The sequence below is a fragment of the Dissoconium aciculare genome (assembly GCF_010015565.1).
Source record: "Dissoconium aciculare CBS 342.82 unplaced genomic scaffold K489scaffold_9, whole genome shotgun sequence".
In the NCBI taxonomy this organism is placed as follows: Eukaryota; Fungi; Ascomycota; class Dothideomycetes; order Mycosphaerellales; family Dissoconiaceae; genus Dissoconium; species Dissoconium aciculare.
The window spans coordinates 950,164-962,185 of NW_022984959.1; the positions used below are offsets into that span (position 1 = coordinate 950,164).

The 12,022-nt window shown below is 54.8% G+C and overlaps 4 protein-coding genes across 4 annotated transcripts; 1 reads left to right on the forward strand and 3 right to left on the reverse strand.

Moving 5' to 3' along the window:
• Nucleotides 1-25: 25 nt before the first annotated feature.
• K489DRAFT_322826 (ferric reductase-like transmembrane component) lies at nucleotides 26-1,513 on the reverse strand (the record flags this gene model as incomplete). The annotated part of the gene is made up of 1 exon (XM_033601651.1): nucleotides 26-1,513. A coding segment is annotated over one exon (1,488 nt), but the record flags the coding sequence as incomplete, so codon positions are not given.
• A 764-nt stretch (nucleotides 1,514-2,277) lies between these two features.
• K489DRAFT_360509 (uncharacterized protein) lies at nucleotides 2,278-6,121 on the reverse strand (the record flags this gene model as incomplete). The annotated part of the gene is made up of 3 exons (XM_033602617.1): nucleotides 2,278-3,543; nucleotides 3,795-3,807; nucleotides 3,832-6,121. 3 exons carry the CDS (start codon nucleotides 6,119-6,121, stop codon nucleotides 2,379-2,381), a joined length of 3,468 nt encoding a protein of 1,155 aa, XP_033458278.1. The 3' UTR covers nucleotides 2,278-2,378.
• Nucleotides 6,122-6,520: 399 nt separating this feature from the next.
• On the forward strand, nucleotides 6,521-7,861 carry K489DRAFT_270019 (GTP cyclohydrolase I). Its single transcript, XM_033600108.1, has 3 exons — nucleotides 6,521-7,099; nucleotides 7,153-7,660; nucleotides 7,773-7,861. Exons 1-2 carry the CDS (start codon nucleotides 6,836-6,838, stop codon nucleotides 7,459-7,461), a joined length of 573 nt encoding a protein of 190 aa, XP_033458279.1. The 5' UTR covers nucleotides 6,521-6,835; the 3' UTR covers nucleotides 7,462-7,660; nucleotides 7,773-7,861.
• A 1,291-nt stretch (nucleotides 7,862-9,152) lies between these two features.
• K489DRAFT_389884 (alpha/beta-hydrolase) lies at nucleotides 9,153-10,355 on the reverse strand (the record flags this gene model as incomplete). Its single annotated transcript, XM_033606553.1, has 2 exons — nucleotides 9,153-10,246; nucleotides 10,292-10,355. 2 exons carry the CDS (start codon nucleotides 10,353-10,355, stop codon nucleotides 9,153-9,155), a joined length of 1,158 nt encoding a protein of 385 aa, XP_033458280.1.
• Between the last annotated feature and the right edge of the window lie 1,667 nt (nucleotides 10,356-12,022).

A 12,022-nucleotide genomic window follows, 5' to 3' on the forward strand; every position in this document is an offset into this window, starting at 1 on the left:
AGTCTTCAACTGATCTGCTCATCCCTCACCACCCGAACTTCTCCACCTCGACACACACATCCAGCCCTTCGCGCACCATCTCCGCGCAGAAGTTCCGCACCGACCGGTTCAGCCCATCTGGTCCTGAGACCACGACACCCACTGATGATGACCACCCATCGCCATCCGCGTCCTCCGCAACGGCTCCCCTCAGCAAGCCTCTCACATCCGGCCGCCCACTCTTCCTCGTCGGCGGGGGAACCACGACCTTCGCGCCTTTCGCCGACAACTCCTCCAGCCGCGCGGCATCCAGCCAGGAGAGATGCGAAGCATCCTGAACGATCCACACGAGCGTGATTTCTCTCCGATCGTCCCGCGCGATCTGCCTCTCAGCGTCGTCATCGACACCACCGCCGGAATCCTCCGGATGCAGCAGCGCCCAAACCACCGGATACGCCACCGCGATCCCGGACCCGCCCGCGATCACCACCGCCTTGTCGCTGTCCCGCAGCATCTCCAGCGCGTGCAGCGAGCCGTAGGGCCCGTCCAGCAGGACCTTCGTCCGCGGGTTCGCGCGCGCGTGATGCAGCAGGTCCCGCGAGAACCCGCCCTGGGCCCGCACGATGAGGTTGAGCCATGCGTGTCTTTGATCCGACGAGGAGGAGGAGGAGGGAGGTGCGGCGGACGCGATGGTCATGGGATGCGCTTGGAAGCGGTGCCCGCGCGAGAGATGGGGGAGCGTGATGAAGACGTGCGCGGAAGGTTGCCAGCCGTGTCGCATATTCCGCACCCAGATGCGCTGCCGCATCGCAGAGGAGGAGGTGGTGGTGGTTGGAGGTAGACTCCAATTCACCGAAACAAGCGTCGTCTCGCCGTCCTCCAGAACCGTCAAATCGGCCTCGAACGCCCTCGTCTTCCCCCCTATCCGATAGACCAGCCTGTCCACCACATAGACTAATAATGCAACCCCTATATACCCCCTCGCGAAATGAAAATGCATCCACAGGCATCCCAGTGCCACCACCTGTAGAACCACATGCGTGCCCAGAAACACCTCATACCACCCCCTCCGGAAGCCCGCCAGGCTCGTGAAGTACAACCCCTCGTAACACACCCACGCCCCCAGCCCGAACGCCACCGCCGGGATCGTCACGAAATGCACAAAGGAGATCCCCAGCGGCCGCAGCACCCGATACCACCCCGCCACGAACCCCGCGAAATGCCCCAGCGCCAGGAAACACATCCACTCGCCCAGCCGCCGGTGCAGCACATTCAGGTTCTCGTAGGAGTGCCCCGTCAGCGCCTTCACCGGCTGGTTCTTCGCGCCCAGGACGTACAGCCACGGCAGGTTCGCCGCGAAGAGCAGGCCGGCGCGGTCCGCGACGAGCGTCAAATCGCCGGTGCTGTCGTGCACGAGGTAGAGCGTGTTCAGGCCGAGCAGCGCGAGGATGAAGAGGCTCATGCCGTTGGACGGCATCGGGCGCGCGACGATGGGCAGGGGTCCCGGTTGGTGCAGGAGCAGGGAGCGCAGGTAGGAGGTGGCTTGGGAAGCTCGCGAGCGCTGCTTGAGGGGGCTGGTGCTGGGTTCTTGCAGCAGCGGACTGCTTTCGTCGTCGTCGTCGTCGTGTTCCTTCGCTTGGAGACTTCGTGGAGTTTGGGATGGGGCGCTCGTCGAGCTCGACGAAGAAGAGGAAGAAGATGATGCCACTTGTATCTCGTCATTCTTCGGCGTTCTTGGATCTTTCCATATCCCTGCATCTCCCTTGTATTGCCGCCGCTGCCGTCTCCTCCGACGCCGAAGCCAGCCGGTGCTGCATCGTTGGATCGAGACCAGGATCACGATGAATAGGATCACAGGTTGATATGTGAGGATGAACTGGCGACTGTATATCCGACCCTCTCGGAGTCGTGCATTGTGGTCCGGCGGCGGCGAAGGTGATGTCGTTGGTGGTGATGGTCGTGATGTGTTCGGAGATGCAGTCAGATCTGATAAGATAGCTTCAGGTATCGGTATGCCGAAGAGGAGGTCGTCCATGGCTTCGTGCACCTTCTCCGAGAGGTTCGGATGGGCTCTCAAAGCGATTTTAGTATTTCTCTATATGTTTAAGGTGTCCTATGAGAGATCCGGATGGAGGTTATCTTGCAAGATCATGTTGTTATCGTGATCGGAGTCCGTCGCGGCTGACCACGAGGGCGGTGATTCATGATGCCCGTGGAACGCTCGCGGGGCGTTCCGAGCTCGGCGTGGGGCTGCATCACGCGTGGAATGGTCGAACAGCTTGAGCGATAAACGACAATGACTTATCACAGTTTCGAATACAAGTACATTCTGATCGTACAGGAACAAGGCTTCATCCCAAGAAGCGACCCAATCTGATCGTCGCTCACACATGTCGAGGCTATTGTCCTTCGAACACCAGAAGGCTGTCCACTGCAACTCTACCGAAACCTTGCTCATGGAGGTATTTCCGCCCACCGTGATACGGCAGCTCGACCACGACCGCCACTTGAATGTCTTCCAGCGCGATCCCGGCGGTCATCAGCAGAGAAAGCATGGCGCAAAGCGTTGTTCCCGTCGCCAGAAGGTCATCCACGATCAACACTTTGCTGCCCTGTGACACCACGCTCGCGCCCATCTCTATATCTGTTCTCCCAGGAGGTCGATCTGCCAGCGAGGAGATGTACGACGCAGGCTTGCGAACCGATACGACCGGTGGAGGCAATTTCCCAGCTTTGCGGAGGATCGCCAGCCGAGCGCCTATCTTCTGAGCTAAAGCTCCTGCGAAGACGAAACCGCCACTCTCGCAGCAGGCGATGACATCGATCATGCTCCCGTTGTTGAACAGGCGAGTCGCCATCAATGAGGTGCAGAGTTCGAGTCCGCCCTGGGCCTCAGCAATACCGAGGACATGGCGAAATTGGAGGTCTGGCTTTGGCCAGTCCTCGATGGTAGCCACCATCCCAGCCAGTCGCTGGAGAGCTTCGTCGATGAAGCAAAGAAGACGCTTCTTGCAGAAATACTCGGCGGAATAGCCTCCAGGGGCGTTATTGTAGAAGATCAGAGCTCCCCCAGGTATGTGGTCCTTCTCGCATTGGCTGAATGATTTGCAATCCGTGTGCGACTCATTGCACTCTTTCCGAGCTCTCCGCAGGTGCTCGCTGGCCTTCACATGGACCTCCACGAGCTTCGTGTATGGCACCAGGTGAGCATAACTCGCGACGGGTGCTTCTTCTCTCAGTCCCGTGATCAGGATGACATCGGCGTCGCGAGCACTACCCACCACATCCATGAAAGTCTGCTCGTGCAAGTCAGGAGAGTGCTTCAATTCTTGCTTGAAGTAGTGGGTCAACGCTGGTCGATGCTCCTCCTTGTACAAGCGATCGTTGAGAAGTCGGCCGAGGTCAGCACCTGTAGCTTTGGCGTATCGCCGTTTGAAGGTGTCGCTGATGCTGACGACTCGTACATTCAGGCGCCCGCCATTGTGTGTAGAGAAAACAGACTCACAGATCGACGCTGTGAAGTCTTTGCCGGCACAGCTCTCGCCCGTGAAGAGAATGATGAGTCTGATCATCGTTGTGGCATGCATTCGAGGAGCATGGGGTTGGGAGTGTAGGCATCTCGCTCTCACGACATGGCAACATAAAATGTTCGATTTGAAACCCTGAGTCGCCCTGCCTCTTGCACGTAGCACTCGAATTCCATTGGGCTGTAGCAAGTTTGTCCCGATTTGCGACCTTTCACCGGTGTACCTGATACACATGCTAGGTTGAATTCAAAGCTTGGTCAATTGTATGCAAGTCAAGTCAATAGTTACACAAGAAGTTCAACTTCAGCAATTGCTCAGCGGCCACCCATGTCGATCCGCCCCCCTTCAGTGTGAAAGGGGCATGCAAATGCCAGCACATTGCCAGGATCCATTCCCAACTTCAAGCCGGAAAGCTTTGCTGCATTCGGCCCAAAAGCATGAGCAGCCAGCACAGCATCCCGCGGATCAGGCCCGAGATCAGCTCCATATGCGCCATTGCTTTCAGGCAACAGATCGTACGCGACATCGTAAACCCACTGCATGACCCTCCGAGCTAGCTTACCACCATCCTTTCCGCGAGGCCATACCCCTGTAATTATACAGGCAAAGTTCCAGTCACGACAGCCGAAAGCTGTGCCTTCTGCAGGGATATCACCAGTTGCCCCACCACCATGCAGTAGGTGGAGGTAACACAGCTCGAATGGTCGTGACTGCACAGCTGCTGCAAACCTTAATGCCACCTCTTTGTCGCCGATGTTTTGCAAAAAAACGCAGCGCTTGAACGAAGAGGTCTTGCCGCCTCCGTGACCGCCATGGAGTTGTGACATGTACATTTCGGTGTCAAAGAGGCCAACACTGTCAACGCTTTGAGTTTTGTACTCCGGTCCAAGCACAGAAATGATCGACTGCGCAACTCGTGTTGTTTCAAGCGGAGTGCGCCCAGCTTTGAAGATCTCGCAGAAAGCAATTCCGAGTTGCAACGCGTCGTTTTCCCAGAAGAGATAGGCGTCTGCCGAACAGTCTCGGGCCAATTTATTCACAACGTTATCTTCGAAATCCTGCAATCTGAGTTTCAACTCCGAGCTGTCATTTACGGGAAGAATCCAATTTCGGATCAAGTATGATGGACTTTCACAGGGTTTGAACACGACACTCGTAACGATGCCGAAATTGGTTCCAGCTCCTTTCGTCGCCCACAGTAGGCTCGACTCATCCTTCGGCGTGACTGCTGCATCTGGGAAGAATTCGTTTGGAACGTGTCCGATGCACCAAATCTCCCCAGACAAAACACTCACGACCACGGCGCCAACGATGGAGTCGCATGAGAGCCCATACAGACGTGCAAGATGACCGAGCCCGCCTTGCAGCCAGAGTCCAGCGCCGACGCTTGGCCGTGAGCCTAGAGGTACGGTCAGACCCGCAGCCAACGTGTATCCAATGATATCGCCAGAAGTACAGCCGGCGCCAGCAACAACAAGTTCATTCGGTGTACTTGTTTGATCTCGCCAGATATAAATCTCTTTGAAAGCGCTCATATTGACCGCAACGACGTTCGGCCGCAAGCACTGTCCACTGTGCCCTCCGCCGATGACGGTCAGAGATAACTTGTGTCTCAAAGCCCATCGGACGCACTCTTGAACATGGGTGATGGAAGTAGGCCTGACGATGGCGGCGGGGCGATAAACGCGAGCTTCACGGTTTTTGACGACATAGTCGGATGGTGCTTGAGGGACCACATCGAGTAATTCAGGTAAGGCCAGTGCTCCTCGGTTGAAGGTGAATAACGCATCAGGCGAAGAGAACATAATCACGTCTGGGTGTGCCTGGTTCCGCAGACCATGTTCACGGCAGATCTGACGCCATGCTGTGCACACATCGTGATTTTCGTTCACATCAGGTGCCTTGCAACCAGCGATGAATTGGGCAAAGTTGTCCAGAGCATCATCGCGATCTGTCACACTAACCATACCAAGTGGATGATTCACCACTTGGTGGCAGACGAGATCTCCGAGCTCAAGAACCCCTTCGCGATGGAAGACGACCACGAGACTATCCTTGGATCGATCGGACAGCATGCTGATGGCTTTTTTGATGTATTCGGATTGGGGCTTCAAGCCATAAAGACTATGACAGAAAAGGATAATGTCGAACGATGTATCCTCACTTTGCAGAACATCGTTCGTTCTTTTGACTTCCGGATGAAACTTGAACTCGTGAACGACAGCTGCGCTCTTTAAACTCGGAAACAGGTTTTCCCGACAACTTGACAGGTCGAGCGAGGTTTTGAGTTTCTCAGCGAAGACATGATTTGGCTCGTATGCGGTATACTTCTTGACAGCCTTTCTCAGATGATGAGGAAGGCACGTCAACACGCTTTCTGGACCAGGTCCGATTTCCAAAATCGAGAGTCCTTCGATGGAGCACGAATTCGACGTGAGTATCGATTCGAGTCGAGGTAGAACGAAGTCCGCATAGATCCCGTCCTTTGGTGAGGCCGACACCACTTGAAATCCATCGCTATATTGTGCATCTGACAATGAGGCGGATATTGTGAATGATTGTTTTGCGAACTCACTCTTTAGAGCTTTTTCGAGTTCTGCGAGAGTGGTAGCCATGATCGGAGTTGTGGAGACGAATCCAGATCATACGAAGACTTCTGCTGTATCAACAGAGCGTAGCAGAGCGTGAAGAATGTTTGGAGGAGGTATATATGCAACGAACACCTACTGAGCTCAGCACGATCGCCGCGGCCACCCATGTATCCTTGGCGACTCCCTAAGTTCGCTAGCGAGAAGTGTTGTTGTGCAACATCAAACTCACCCGGTGGCTATCACTTTGTGGCTGCATCTTGCGTATGCATCCTCGACGGTCTTGCAGGGATGGTGCTGTGAAAGGCTCGATGCACCGACCCCGAGCTGCAGACGTGCTGGTAGATCCCCCGTGAAATATTCTTACTCATTACTACTATACGTTGATTGAAGGAAGAGATGCAGAGCGCTGTTTCTAAGGGCGACCCCGTCACATCTTATTTTCTTGTTTGACATGACCAGACCTTGCTTAGTCTGATCCTACCTTTCAGCAAGAGCTACGACGTCAGAAATTCTTGACGACCCATTTCAAGCATGAGCAAGATGACGAAAACGACTCCGAAAAGGAACGACGACTATCAGAAGATGAATGCGGATGGCAACGAGGACAGCCTAGAAACGACTCGCCTCGCGTCTTGCAGTACGTTGACTCAATCCAATGACAAGCCCGAATGATCTGGAGAAGCTGATAACGCACCTGAAGACCAAAACGGAGCTTGTCCCTCCAATTCGACGCCAGTCATGGATGAACAAATCCAGAGTATGGCTGGTGCGGTTAAGTTTTTGCTTGGATGCATTGGCGAGAATCCAGATCGTGAAGGTCTTCTATCGACTCCAACTCGATACGCCAAAGCTTTGCTCGATCTCACAGTGGGATATCGGGAGGACATCGACACAATAGTCAACCGCGCCTTGTTCGACGAAGCTCACAACCAGATCGTCCTTGTCCGAGACATCACCATCTCGAGCTTGTGCGAGCACCACATTCTTCCGTTCACAGGCAAGGTAGGACGATAATACTCCATCCCTCACGGACAAGCACAAAGCTGATGGGGCAGATGCACATTGGCTACGTGCCATCGAACAAGGTCATCGGCCTGTCCAAATTGCCGCGCATCGCTAACATGTTTGCTCGCCGGCTCCAAGTCCAAGAGCGTCTGACGTTTCAAGTCGCACAAGCCGTCATGGATGTGTTGAAGGCTCAGGGAGTCGCGGTGATCATGGAGGCGGGTCATTCGTGTATGGGCATGCGCGGTGTGGAGAAATGCGGGACCTCCACGGTGACGGAATGCTTTCTGGGCTGCTTCGAGGCCGATCGTTACCGCCGCGAGGACTTCTTCCATCTCCTCAATGTCGGCAAGACTTGAATCAATGTACCGCTTTGCTATTGCGTCGCGGATCTTTTCGCTCTCGGAATCGATCTCTGGAATGTCAAGGGTTTGGATGATTAGGACAACTTGCATCGATATCGCTCCCAGGCATTGGAAGAGGCTTGAAGATTGAGCCATCTGTAAATCTTATATCCCATGAATCTTGCAATTTAGTCGTTTTGATCGATTGCAATGAGTAGGTAACTGCGAAATCCTCGAAGCTCGGTGTGGCACAGCTGCATTAACCAGCCAATGTCTGTCTGATAACATGCGACCGGTGTTGCTGATCAAGTCTCTACCATCATGAGCACGCTATTCTCGCGAACCTACCTCAATCGTCATCCTAAAAGCGAACGCATCAATCAAGGTCAAACTTTCCCGCAAGTCATAGCTCGGAGCCGAAGAAACCTCCCTGCGATTGGTGGTGACGACTTGCTTCATGTGAGGCCGCCTGATCATGCATGAGCATGCATGAGCATGCAGGACCTCAGCAGGACCTCAGCACATCATTCGTTCCGCCGGTCAGCTGGAAGCTATAGATTGATCTATAGAGTTCTGTATCTTTCCATATCTGGGAACGAAACGCTCATCGCGGTTCACATGTATGTGGCTCACGAGGAGCATTCTCTGTGCTTCGACATATCTTCTGCTTCCAACAGACGGTTCATATCAGGGGGTTTCATTCAGTACATCAGCGACCACGAATCATCATAAATCAGGAAAGGCATATCAACAGCCCCAAGAAATTGATTGGCTCAACTCATCCATCCGATCTGATATAATTCCAAGAAGAGCTCACAAATCAACGACATGTCATTCCACTTCACAACCGTGCAAGCTCATCGCCCAGGCGCTCGCTGCCAGCGCTGCGGCACCAACAATTTCCTGACGGACCTCACCTGCAATCCATGGAACCCCAACGGCAACGCCTATCGCCCTTTCACCCGATGCAATCTCTGCGACAAATTCTGCACCTGGCGAGATCATCGCGGCATCTTCGCCAACAACGCAGCTTGCTATTGCGGCTTCCCGAGCAGGTTACGCCTCGCGGGCGTACGGCATCCTCTCCACCCGGGCGGACTGCACTTGGAATGTAGCCATGGCAGTTGCGGCTTCTGGAGGCCGGTGGTGAATGGGGGCGGACGGAGGGTTGCTGTCGATAATATGTTTCTCAACGCTTTTGCTGGGATGGGGCTTTGACTGTGTTGCACTGAGATCGATCCTGGGGCTTGGTCGTTCTCTTCTGGTCATGTATGATATCTGTGTTCGGCATCGAGACGTCGCAGTGTAATCAACTACCGTGTTTCTCGAATTCACTTGGTGGTTGCCAACCCCTATCTTTATGGCTTAGCGAGAAAGTCCCCAGGATCGCATGCAATAAGTACCGCTTATGATCCGTGAGATCTCAGCATAGAAGCTAAATGCTCGTGGCGGTCGGAGGCATGATCTCGCTTCGAAGAATTGTAAGCAGATAAGGTGAAGGGCATGTCACCATGATTCATGTTCGATACGAGATGTACGGTACTATCTATTTTCCTCCACAGGGGTAATAAACGCGAAGCCAAAAAGGAAACCACTCCCCAATCCCAACCATCATCAAGACCAGAAGCAAAAACGAAAACATCTACACAACCCAATTCCCCCCCACGACCATCACCCTAATACCCATCACACATTTTATTTTTTTCTCAAACCCTCCCCTTCAGAAACTCCTGGATCTTGACAAACGCATTCTGCGCCGTATAATGCAGATTCAACGCATGCCCCGTGCCCGGCGCGAGATAGGCAAACTGCTTCTCGACGGGCAGAGCCGGGAACAGCCGGGGGAAGACCAGCTGGGCCTGGTCCACCGGCGCAGAGCAGTTGTTCTGACAGAAGGGGAAATCGTTCTGGCCGTTGACGACGGCGACGGGCTTGGTGTAGTTCGCCGCGGGGCCCGTGACGGCGAACAGCGAGAAGAACTCGCCCAGGGTGGCGGTCGATCGGGCGGCGACGGCGGCGTCGAAGATGACGTTGTCGTAGTTCGGCGCGCGGAAGAAGCCGTACTGCACCGAGGTCGCGCTGCCGGCCAGCACGTAGGCGTTGGACAGGCCGCGGAAGTGGAAGGGTTGGTTCTGCGAGGCGATTTCGAAGTTCTGGCTCGCGAGGAAGGCCGGCACGCCGCTCCCGTCGGTCCCGAAGCCCGTCAGCACCAGGGCGTCGAAGTCGTTCGGGTGGCTGGCCGCGACGGCCTGCGTCAGGATCGAGCCGAAGGAGTGGCCGACGCCGACGATTTTGTTGAACCGTTGCCGGTTGAAGCCGCCGCTGCGGAGCTGGCCGACGAGTTGGTGCAGGATGGCGGTCTCGAGCGGCGCCTGCACGATCTGGATGCCGTCGGGCTTGGAGGAGGTCCCTACGCCCAGGCGGTCGTAGAAGAAGGTCGCGTAGCCGTATTGCGCTGCGGTGTCGACGTAGGAATAGCCGGGTGCAAAGTCCCAGTAGCTGCGATCGAAGCCGACGCCGTGTGTGGCGATTTGGACACCGATCGGTGATGTGCCTTCAGCTGGGACGCATAACGTCGCACCGATCGAATAGGTGCCACCTACAGCTTGCTCGTCGACTGTGACGCGGCGTTGGAAGACGCCACCCGGAGTGATGTATTTCAGGAATGTGTTGGTGATCACCGTTTGGTTCTCTGGCATGTCGAAGTTGTAGCGGATGTTCTTGGTCGTGGTGGCATTGATGGTGATGGTGCCGGTGACGCAACGCGTCCGGGTTCCTCTGGATGGAGCGACGGTGTAACCTTCATTGAATCCCAGCGATAGATCGAGGTCCAACAGTGGAGCACCCAAGGCAGCGGGTAGGGAGGTCGCCAGTGCAATGGCCGTCAGGATCGATGAACACACCCGCATGTTTGGTGAACTCGACTTGGGGGTGGAGAAGTGATGCTACGTAGGATATGGAGCAGAGCCGAGCAGAGAGGTACTGCAGCAAAGTCCTGTACGAGGCAGAAGGGAGATGGGTGAAGGAAAAGGTTATCGACCTTACCGTCGAGGATCCAGAGCCTTCTTGTACGACTTCCAGACCTCTCCAAGACTCGCATTGAAGGCCTCATGCTGTGGCGTGGTAGGACGGTGGCGCACGACATGACGCCCACGTTGCCCACGGATCAGACGGAGTGTGATGCCGCCAGCCTAAGGTTTTTTTCGCATTTCAAATCCCCTTCGTGATGAGTCGAGAAGTCGGCCGGGTAGAGGCATGAACGTTGGACGACGTGCAGCTGGTGTGGCTTGCGGGTGCGCAGCGAAGGCGGGACGATCGGGAAATCCCTGTTGGGAAGAACGTGTCGGAACGTTTGGCCCAAGATCGCGGTGGGCGTTCGCGAGACCTTTTTGTTTCTCTGCTGCTAGACCGGATGACTCGCATGCGACCTTTCGATCGTGATTTTTACTACGATGATCATCGACGATATGATGATGATGGGAGACAGCTTGGCGGCGATGGTGCTCTGTGGCAGTGATAGCCACGGGTTCAATCAATGTTTGATGTTTATCGCCGTCTGCATGATCATCAGCACACCGTTCGAATTCGATATATCGGAATTCCAAATCACTTGAGAATATTACGCGACGGCGTCATTCTCTGCTTCTGTGATATTTCGCAGACGAACGATGCCCGTGGTGATGGGACATGCATCGACATGGGCGTCAATGCCAGATCCAAGCACGATCCGATGCGATGCATGTGCAAGATTCCAAATCATCATGTTCTGGGAAAGTCGTGCCGTAGGAGGGTCGAGGTGGCTGGTGGGAGGAGGGAGGGATGGGATGGGATGCATGGAGACAGAACATGTCCCTGAGGTAATCAAACCATCCGCTTAAATATTGATACATCACTTCCGCCTCGTTCGCGAGAGGATTGGAGTGAAGGCAAGGTTCTGCGAGACCTGTCTGAAAGACTCCCGCCGTAGCTGGCATCGCAGAGAAGCGGAGATGAAGCCGCCGGAGCCATGTCTCCGTCATTTTACTACAGGTCTTCACCGGATAGCTGGGTCTCCTGGGAAGCCCATTCCTGCGGCATCGACGATATATGTCTTACCTGCGATGAATCGGGCAGGAAGGAACTCCGGTTCAGACGACGAGTCGGACAAGGGAATTACGGGCTCGGCTCTGATTCTGATACGAGTCAAGACGAAACAGTATCACACCTCGCATATGAAAGGCGGCTTCGTTGAAGACTCAAAGTCGGTAGATATCGTCATTCTGCGTATGGTACGTATATAATTACCAGCGCTGTGGAAATGTTCTCCAGCCGTTCCCACGGTTCGTCAAACGGGCGTGCCTGGCGATCATGTCTGTCAGGTTAAATGTTACCCCGAGTCTGGAAGCAGCAGCGCATGTTCCCTATGCCTGACGTCCTTCTGCTTGAGATATATCCATCGAGCAGGACCCGACGTTGGAGCATTGAGATCGATGAGATCTGGATTGCATCGAATCCATCAGCGGTAGTGTGCACTCGTTCAGGTGCACGCGATTCGGGACCCTGACGTCATTTCCACGCAAACATCTAGAAATGCCTC